Consider the following 10,941-nt stretch of genomic DNA (forward strand, 5'->3'; position numbering starts at 1 on the left):
TGCACTTATTTGATATACAAATCTCTCGTTTATCGTAAGTGTATTTTATCCATGTCAGGTTTATTTAGCGAAAAAAATTACGACACGGTATTACTGTTATATAATTACGCATTAATGTTATTACAGATTAGATTTAATCTTCTTTTTTGAGTTTACCAATTGTGTCTATATGCGTTTTGCTATATTTTTAATGTAGGCGTTGGTGCAACATTAATAACTTCGTTTAAAACAACAATCTCCTTTAGGTGTTATCTTACAGTAATTCATAATTCCTGGGCGTCAAAATCACGAATTTGTGCTTAGGTAGGGAGAAGGTTGTTACCCCACGTACGGTTTTCACATTTTATTTTATATTTTTTTAATTTTTTGATAAATAAATTAGTGGGCATCTTAAATTCATAGTCTAACTATCTGAGATTCATTTAAAAAATAACACATGGTTTCATCTAATGTTTCATCCACAATTATGATTTTAAATAAACCCAAAATATGTACGAAGGTGCCCCAACCATGGGGTACCTTCGTACACTCTGGTGTACAAACTTGCGAATAAAATGACAAATATAAATCAAAATACTTCTATAGGTCCAATACTCCTTGCATAACATCTTTTATTGCTGATTGCATGGATTCTTCACCTACAGCCTGTCCACTTGTCTTTTTTGGTTTAAAAGTCCGACCACGTTGCAGTGGAAAAAATAAATAAGTAGGTATTAAAATATATACGTACGAGCATCGACTATAACAAAACATAGGTAAAAAATAGCAATTAGCACACTAATACTCTAAATCGTTACAACTTATCAGTTACATGGGTACATTTGTACGCGTTCAAATGTGCCCCATCTAGTTCTGTCCGAATGTACCCCACTAACCAAATAACAACAAAATATATGCTTTTTTAATAATAATAGAAAAAAGTTATAATTAAAATGTAGGAAACGTATCTTGAGTATATTTTGCTACTTACTGAAATAATACTCTACACGAAAACTTATTTTATATACTGAAACAAAAACCAAAAACATTTTTTTAAAAATTACTCACCGAGCTCGAAAACACATGTGTGCCTGTGACTTTACTCTCACAGGTGCAAATTGCGCGAAACTACATTGAAGTGAAGATGGTACCGCGGCTCACGCAAACATACAAAAGCAAGATCCTACGTTGTTTTATTCGAATATTATTTTGACTGTATGTATGTGCCCCGCGTACGAGGGGCAACGATCTTCCCCTACATAACGCACGAAAAGCACTTAGGTTCAAGCAGTCATTTTGTATTCTTTGTTATTATGTTCCAATTTTTTGTATATAGTAGTTTAAAATAAACAAGACAAGTTTTAACGAAAACAATTTAATATAATTTTATTTTAAATATTATTTGTCATTCATAGCCTTCTGACTTTGTCTAGGCTTTTATAAATTATAGATCTTATAAAAATTATAACAAATTAGTTTTATCACTTCAATCCTAGTAGGAAATTTTATTTCAGGGACATAATATAAAACGGTTCATGTCAAACAGACAAGACCATATTGTTAATTAATTAAATTTTTCTCTTAACTTTGGCATAATTTTAATCTGAATTAAATTCACTTATTTCTGAACGAAAAGTCAGGGGCAAAATGTAATCAATTTGAATTTAAGTAGAATGTGGAGTTTAAGGATTAAATCCTAACGACCTACAGTAATTTTACAATATTTGAGACATCTTGGTATTTAAATACGTAATATTAATTTATTAAATAAGTTCTAATAAATGCATATATTAATTCTTCGCTTTTTCTAGTACGTGTATGTAGAAACCGGGCACGGGAACTTGATTTAACGGCTTGAAGTCAGCATAGATGGCGTGGTGTTGCGCGCGGTTGTCAAACGCTTCGTCCAACATTTTCGTGAACTTTTCCAACTTGTGAGGGTAATAGCAGAGACGGAATTCACTGGAATTAGAAAATATAATAATTTAATACAGCAGACCGTAAGATACTGATGATTTTCGATATATAGACGATAAGATATGTTAAGAAAAGTAAGTTTAAAAAATAAAATCTATTATTTTTTTTTTGGTTCGCAACAGTGGATTGATAGGTTGGTAGAAAACTGTGCTACCTTCCACTGGATAGTCAACGAAGATATTCTAGGTAATTATTGAAACTAAAGTCTGAAATATTGTTTGTTTTACAATCATTTACCCTCGGTTTAGCGCTCAAACCGATATAAAAAATCTCTATCGAATAGATAAACTACCGCTAAATGTACTCAGAAACCGGGGGTTAGTCTGCGGTCAGTTGGGACTAGGTTTTGTTAGTTAATTGACACTATGGCAATAATAGAAATGATATTGTTTAAGTAATTTACCTAGTCTCATTGCTCTCCTTGTCGGTAGTGATGCAATAATCTAAGGCAACGAGCTGAGGCTTGCCGCCGACGACCAGCACTGACGTCTTGATGTCCACTGGATAACGGCACTGGAAAGTAAGAAAATAAATTAAATCTAACGTTACGTCTATCTATAGCGAAGTAAATAGGGCTGTGTTCCCTTAGTTTTTTATAAATAAAACTTAGAAATTCGTGACCTATATTAAAGAAAATTTCTTAACATAAAACCGACTAAGTAATAGGCAAATCATACAACGTAGATGTACTGCTCTGTGCCCAATCCAGCTTTTGGCACAAATACCTTGTTTTAAATGTTGTTAAATGGGTTCGATTCTCACATAGAAACTTGTGGGTAAATACGTTTTATATACGTGACATGATAATATAGTTTTAAATGTTGAACTTGGGAATTATCTGATATCGTTATAAAAAGAGTAGGTGTGGCTAACCAAAAAAAATCGTATCTTATAAAAAAAACTAAAAAAAACGCCTTGAACTATCACTATCTTCATAAAACTTTGTTTTATCAAACTTTATGCCAAATAATATTTCAGCTTTCGAAGATAAAGTTTAAATCATTCGACAATGTATACCTATTGATCACTGACCTTTTAATAAATAAAATAATAACTGATAATTTTCATATTAAACTGTTGTTTTTAAGAAATTTCTGTAAACATATTGATATGAGGCAAATTATTTTGATATTAAGATTATTAATTTCATAGCAACAGGTCTTTTTTTGTTCAACAAACAATAAAGAAATAATGACGTTAATAGTAAAGCCCCTTTTTAACACCCAGTTAAAAAACACAACATACGAATTGAGCGTTTAGAAATATATACCTACTACTAAATAAGCTACTTCATAAATTAGTGCTTTTGAAAAACGCTAGAGGCGCTGATAATTTTTTTCAACATTATTCGTATGCCTTCCGAAATAAAATTCTGGATTCGGCTTTGCCTATAAACTTGTCTTATTCTTCAATATATCCATGCTATAAAGTGTATAAACCGTAGAATAGCATGTTGTTACATGATAGCCGATAAGAAAATCTATTTCTAATTCAAATATAAACATAACGTGAACATTTTAGTTACGGAAATTATAACAATGAAACTATAAAACGACGGCAAAAACAATAGAAAGTATTTTTTATAATGCAAGGAATAGAAGTCAAGGTACTAACATGAAAACTTGCAAAACGTCGGGTAAACATAGGTATAAGGTATCCTAACCTTTAATTGTCAATCGCGTCAATCGTCAATCGCAATCGTAACCGACTGCTGATCATGAGGTTCCCAGTTCGATCTCCGGGAAGGAACAAAGTGCTATTGGTCTTTTCTAACTTAATTTAGAATACTTCTCGATAGTAGTCTGGAGTATGGTTACGTTATGGTAATGTGCCCGGTATATGATCATAGGCCCGCCCCCTATTACGTCTATATGAGACTAATATTGTTAATAGCGTGACACTTTTTTAATACCAGGTCAGATTTGTGGGTTACTCATTTTTAATGCAATCTCTCTGCCTACCTCCTAGATTAACTGATAAATACTTACATTATAATAAATAGAGTGTCCAGGAGTAGCGCCGCTGTCAATCATCGCATCATAATTCCTATGATCAATGAACAACAGGCCACCAGGCTTCAAGCATTTCGCGAAGTTCTTTAAGCAATTCTTCTGCATCCTCTGGTCTCCGTATTCGTCTAGTAAATGGGCGAAGGAGTTCCCTAAGCAGATGACAGCGTCGAACTGTGTTCCTGGCAGGAATGATTCGATGTCACGAGGAAGAGTTTCCCAGTTGGCTTCTTCGATGACTGGAAATAAGAAAAAGATGTTATAGCACGCGCCAAACAGCTTTATGTGCCTGAATATAGCAGCAAGCTAGTGTGATAAAGTAAAAAATATAAACAAGAGTTTTAAGTGCAGTGCAGGTGAAGGAGACGTTACATCGACTGCATCTGTCCGTTCCGTCGTGCTGCAATGTTATACTGCAATGACCACTTAGTAGTGATGATTTAAAGCTTGATTTTCGGAGCGCGAAAACAGTTATCTCGTTTTCTGTTTAAAAGTCTGAAGGCCAGAATTTGACTCATCTCATCTATTGTCATAATATTCAGCAAAATGCTCTACCTGTATATAGGACTAAAGAAGGGAAATAAAAGTTGGAAAAGTCACTAAATCACAAATTTTAATTTAATATGATAAAGGTAATAAACATTAATCACCTGAAGCATTAATTCATTTGGGAAAATCAATAAAAAATCCCAAAAATGCATGCTCATTGGCGAATGACTTTTCAAACCATGTAGGCATACTTTTAACCGCAACATCAATTAATTGTATCAATTAATATGATTCATGGGAATGCATTTTCCTTCCATACTCTTAGAGCTTACATCATAAGAAAGGTATTAAGGAAACTGCGACATGACATTGCAAAAAAAACATTGTTCCTATGGCACCTATTCACTTTATTCTATAACTACACCTATTTCCTTAAAGACTGCTCACAAAGAAAAGGTCACGCAAACAATCAATCCAAATATGTTTTATGTAAAGTAAAAAGAAGATAGTGTTTGTGTCAAGTATGATTTCATAGATAGATAATCTTTTGTTGCAATCATTTGCATACCTACAGAAAACAGTGGATGCAGAATTTTGAAAACTGGGTGTTTCAAACGCCTTGTTCTAGATACGATGGTACCCAAGTGAGAATAATGAACTCGGATTATTAAAGATTCAGCTTCTTAGGTCCTTATATTGATTAGTAATTTTAAAATGTGTATTACTAGTATGACAAATGTTCTTTCAAATCGATATTTTCCGCTACAGCGGCCAGTTTCATTAAAACATTAATATTTTCACATTCAACAGCAGCATCTAGCAGGTACAGGACATCGTGTCATATGTGTGCACCACTGCACAAAACTTGAGTAGCAAACGCATACACTATCAACCGCGTTATAAAGGTTGTTATGATGATAGAATATATATATTATGTCTTCAAAGGCCTACGTACCCCATTCATCATATTTGGCGTTCTTTCTCTTCTCCCAGCGAGCCTTGAGTGCGTGCTTCAACATCTTGTCTGACGCGTCGATGGACACCATCTTGAAACCTTCGTCCACCAACATCATGGAGTCAATACTGGAATAAAAAATATTATTTTTACCTACTGTTTAATAGAAATTACTTTACTGTATACCTACTTAACAGATCTACTATTATAAATTCTGAACTCAGTCTATCTGTCTGTACATAAAGCTTACACAATTGGACCACTGAACCGATTTTACAGAACTGAACTGATTATAAAATTTGGCATAAAATAAGAAAAAGTTCTATGCCGCATAGAACTATTTCTACTCAAACTGCACCTATAAAACATTTTAGGTCTTGGGCACGGTCATACGCAATTAGTTTTTTTAAAGCTATGTTTTGGTGTAAAAGCTATAGGACGGACGAACGGATGGACGAAAGGATGGGCAGCAGTGGGGCTAGCAAATGATTTCTGCCACCCTCCCTGCACTATTTGGAGAATCCTAATAAAGCTATTATGGCTGTGTTGGACAGAACTAGAGGACCAAAATGCTGCTAATATAATATCACAAATATTATCACATTCTAAAATGAGACGTGTTTGTTTGTTCATAAAAGTTACGTAACATGATGTAATGATGGCGAATAATGTCCATTATTACAATATCTGGCGATAAACACAAGTTCAACACTATGTTTCTGCTGATACTATTTTATTGTAAAAGGGGAGATAGTTCTTGGTATCTCCAGAGTGATATAAAATACGATAGTGACTTTGTATGCTCGTCTATTTCTCTTTCATGTTCAACCTCTGAACTTAATTTCAATGTTTTACAAAGCGATGTTTGTACAAGGAAAGAAGTAATCTACTCATTTTGATGGTAAACTTTCATGGCAAAGGAGCCGCGTGCTAAAGTTAGTCCACTGTACATTTACTGTTGGTATAATGGCTCTTTTTCTTTTGGTAATAGATGGAAAGGCAAAACCGTACAAAGATCATTATGTAGATTGTAGAGAAATAATTAGGAAGGCTGACTCCCATTTGGAACGAATAGCCAGAGACCTTTAATAAACAATATGGAAGCACCATTTGGTTTACTGGTAATCGAGAGGTCATGTGTGAGCTAACCCATTGCTCTACCGAAGTGAATCCACTCCCAATACAAAAAAAAATAGCTTAAGGGTTTAATAGGATTGCTAGTATGTACTGAGACGATAATATTATATTTATTATCAATGGCTAATAAAAAAGTTGCGTCATATTACATTTCGAGTTCACAGAAACATAATAATATGACTGAACCAGTTTAATCTCACAGTTAAGTGTACTTGAACTCACCGTGTGCAAACTCCCTATTATACGTGTAGGTACCAAGAAGTGATTATAACATGTCAATAAGATCTGGGTCAAGGCTGCTAATATTCGCAAACAATTCAAGGTCTTAACTAGTTCACTTACACAATAGAGACTGGTATGTCGTACTTTCTTTAGTGTTGGTTACTGGTCGCGAAATTTGATGAAATTTGTTGCAGAAATGGGTTGATGGTAGCTAAAGTTTAAGCTTCCGTGTTTTGAAAATAATGTTGATTAATTTATTTTTATAAACAAAATTAAAATAGTTGATTGAATCATATAGGTATATTACAGTTTATGCTTACCTAATACAAATTATGAAATAATCTTTTAAGACACAATATTTCAGCAATACTTAGTGGGTAAGTATTCGTTTCAGCGGACAGTTAAGTAGTTAGCAGGTATCGTTGTAACTAGGTTCACAGTGTTTTACTCTACCGACCCTAATAGCCCCAAGGTGCATTTTATTTTCACATTTGAGCAGATACAATTTTAAAAATTGACAGAAATTTTATCTCTGTAACCTATAGAGAACACTAAATTTCCAGAATGTCTACATCAGACAGGCCGGTTGTAAAGACATCAGCTAAACCCATTTACTTTACAGCATGTTATTGAGGGAAAACATGCTGTTTGAGGTAAAACACAAAAAGAAGACATCGCTGTAGATAAGAATTTCTGAAAATTATAACGAAAAATAAGATTCCCCATCTTTCCTATGAAAACGGATCTTTATCAGTATTACCAGAATTGATCAGTAATTTAGGTAGGTACTTTACAGCATGTTTTTGAGGCAAAACATATAAAAAAAAACATAGCTGTAGATAAGAATTTTAGAAAATTATAAGGAAAATTAGATTCGCCATCTTTCCTATGAAATCGGTTCTTTATCAGTATTACCAGAATTCGTCAGTTATTTCAAGTGACATCAGATCAAAAGGTTACAGTTGTTTACTTTCAGTATCTTGAACAAAACAGATAGTTGTTTTGTTCACTTATCTGTACTGATTACATTACAATAACATATGTATCTCTATGTGAAATTGTATAAAATAGATCGTTTTGATAGTGTATTACATCATTTTGTTTTTAACTTGAGTTTCCTTTTACTGAAGAAGAGAGGTACCTTCTATTTACCTACGAAACGCAAGTAGATACCAGTCTACCTGATTATAACATACGTAAAATCACGCCTTCTTCCTAGAGCTGATAAAACGCCACTTGATACTATCCTTACAATCAAAGCACAGACAAGTGCAATTTTCATGGAAATTAATTTTGCCTGAAAATTCACATGAGAATCACACACTAACTTCGGTTATCCGGGCACGCCTTCCAAAAACCTATAAGTACTTACTATACATACATAAATTCACGCCTCTTCCCCATAGGGGTAGGTAGAGACCAAGAAGGCTATATTTAAGATTCCTACAATTTCCCCTTGCTTCTTTCACATCTTGTCATACCAATACCAATACCATCAAAATTAAAAAAATACTCACCCAGTACCGCAAGCAGTATCCAGAATCTTCTTGCAGCCATGCTTCTTCAGAATACCGATCAAGAAATCCTTATAATTCTGTGTTCTCTGGTTGCTGTCTCCAATGAACTTGTTCCATGCCCTCGCGGCCTTGCCGTCTGCGTACTGGTCCTTCACTCCCTCGGAGGGTATACCCTCGGAACGAGAGTGGAATACTTGATCTGCTGACATTTTCTGGTAGAAGATGAACAGGATGTTAAGAATTATAAAATCAACTTAACTGTCATACCCTGTGACTATGACTGCGATAATCAATTTGGTAGTTTGGTCGGTAGTGTTTTCGACTGCTGATCACGGTCTCATGGTTCGATTCCCATGTAAGACAAAGCGCTAATAAGCCTTAATTTTTTGTAAGAATCATCTCAGAAGTAGCCCGGAGTTTAGTGAAAAAGGCTAGCTTTATATTATGTAGGATTAACTGAATACTACGGCAGAGCAGAGGGATTTTTATACACCTCTGCCTACATCATTGAGTATAACAGGCACAATGTTGTTAATAGAGACGGCCCACCCTTTTCAACGTTATCACCGTGGTTTTAAAATAACTACTTACCAAAAGGAGGGTGTGTTTATACATGATTACTCTTATAGAAAACGTATAAAGAATTTATAATTTTTCGAGAGAACGTGTATTTTTTCAAAAAATATTTCGTTACTCGTCTACACTACTTGCTACTTCGTATTACGGAAGTCGCTATGTGCAATTGTTTTGATAAGCAACTGTCGTTAGATAGCCTTATTACAAAATAGTTATCAGCTTACTGCAGGCAGGATATAAACAATCATTGATTAGGTGACATCATAGCTGTACTTCCCCGAAAATTAAGACACACAAGTATTGCTATGATAATAAATTCTAGACATAAAACTATTTAGTAATCAATATAAATTATTTATAGCTTAAGTTATGCTATTTTATAAAAAGCCATCACGAAATTGTCTTATGAACTATCAATAATAATATTGTTAATATATTTTTTTCTTCCTTGAGGATAGCTAATAATATGCCTTTTATTTTATGCCTCCTAGCAAGAATCGAACTCGCACTAGTATTTTGAGAGGCGATTTATTACAATAGCACTTTTTATTGCATTAGATACATTTCTAATAATCGACGTAGGTGTATTAAGAATGAACGATTTGTTTTTCCTAATATCTCAATTAAATTGATTGAATGGATTGCTAAACAACTTGAGTTTTGAGATAATTATTCAATTAAATAAAAAAATATTAATTAATTATAAAATAGTGCAGTAATGATTAGCTCACACGTAGCGTAACATCATTATATCATTGCGTCAGTCAATCAACGCCAACAGAAAAAAGAAGAAAAAAAAATACAATTAAAAAAAAGAAACACACATACCTGTCAAATATTTTTTTTAAAAGAATAAATTAATTTAATATTTTCTAATAACACTTTTTGTCGTAGTTTTCTTACAGTCACTGTAAAAGTACCGGTCTCGGTCGTTTCGCGAAATACACTGATTCCGTTTACCGCGAGCCTTGAATTATAACTGTTCTCGCATACACATCACTACGCGTAGAAATTATAGAAAGAAAAAAATATTATGTTATGTTTTGGCGCGCTCTAGCGTACGCTTAGCTGTAAGAGATAAGCAAACGCGTTGACGGACAGCTTATGGATGGGTGACCGGTAAGTCAAAATATTTTGCCAGTTATAACGTATTTTTATCACAGTAAGTCTTTATTGGTAAAATCTCTAGCAATCGTAGCAATGTTTTAATTATTTTTCAAAGGTAGACAATGCTGCGGAATACCTACTGTTTACTTCGATATCTTAGTGAGACGAATTGATATTTTCTAAACCATGTTGTAAGTGCTTTGAAGAGTAGGTAATATGGAGGTCTATATAATTCGTAACTGCGTGTTTCTGTTTTTGCTATTGGTCATAGTAAGCAATTGTAGGTAGCTCAAACCTTTTATTGGCTATCTTGAAAAAATCTAATTCAAACCAGAACGGTAGATCTATATTCTCGACCCGTGGCGCAGTGGATGCCACGCTGTTACCACTGCGTTGAACTCGTGGTTCAATTCCCGTACAACACAAATATACATAGTTTGTTAAAGTGTTTAAGTCTATTTAATTTGCGTTAAAATGCAGTTAATTGAGGGTTATCGCGTCGCCAATATTATAAAGGTTATCGAAGAAATGCAAGTAATTTGATGTTAATACTGTGATAACTGAACAAATGTGTGAAACTATGAACTATAAGTATCAACTTTGATAACATAAAGTTAAGTATAATTGTATCAAATTGGTTCAGTTGTTGCCATTCTAAAATATTGAAATACAAATGATCTTACATTAAATCAATTTGATAGAAGAAGCCAATGGAACAAGGGTTTAATTTTAAGGTAGTCCTAACAAACGTATACATTTTGAAAATAGCGTACGTATTGTATAAACAAACAATTAACACATGCTAACAGTTAATTATAATATCAAAAGAATATTTCAGTGCTTGAGTTTTATATAAACAATTTTTACAAAAAGTAGAGTCTCGAAAATCAATTGAACTTGAGGCCTAACCCCTCTTGCTTCGGGAGAATACGCTTGCCCATCAGTGGGACACTAGTGCTGGCTACATTTATTT

General features: G+C 33.7%; 1 protein-coding gene across 2 annotated transcripts in view; it reads right to left on the reverse strand.

The window, feature by feature from the left end:
- Positions 1 to 1,380: 1,380 nt before the first annotated feature.
- Gnmt (Glycine N-methyltransferase) overlaps positions 1,381 to 10,941 on the reverse strand; it is a 176,219-nt gene continuing 166,658 nt past the window's right edge. Inside the window, exons 1-6 of one of the 2 annotated variants that reach the window (XM_076116439.1) lie at positions 9,690 to 9,843; positions 8,286 to 8,497; positions 5,410 to 5,537; positions 3,945 to 4,204; positions 2,360 to 2,469; positions 1,383 to 1,941 (exon numbers count right to left, since the gene is read on the reverse strand). In XM_076116439.1, the coding sequence (XP_075972554.1) occupies positions 1,770 to 1,941; positions 2,360 to 2,469; positions 3,945 to 4,204; positions 5,410 to 5,537; positions 8,286 to 8,494 (879 nt within the window). In that variant the 5' untranslated portion in view covers positions 8,495 to 8,497; positions 9,690 to 9,843 and the 3' untranslated portion in view covers positions 1,383 to 1,769. Of the gene's footprint in view, positions 1,942 to 2,359; positions 2,470 to 3,944; positions 4,205 to 5,409; positions 5,538 to 8,285; positions 8,501 to 9,689; positions 9,844 to 10,941 lie in introns of those variants that run through there. The other variant, XM_076116440.1, reaches the window with a different exon arrangement.

This window comes from Anticarsia gemmatalis, chromosome 7 (assembly GCF_050436995.1).
Source record: "Anticarsia gemmatalis isolate Benzon Research Colony breed Stoneville strain chromosome 7, ilAntGemm2 primary, whole genome shotgun sequence".
NCBI lineage: Eukaryota > Metazoa > Arthropoda > Insecta > Lepidoptera > Erebidae > Anticarsia > Anticarsia gemmatalis.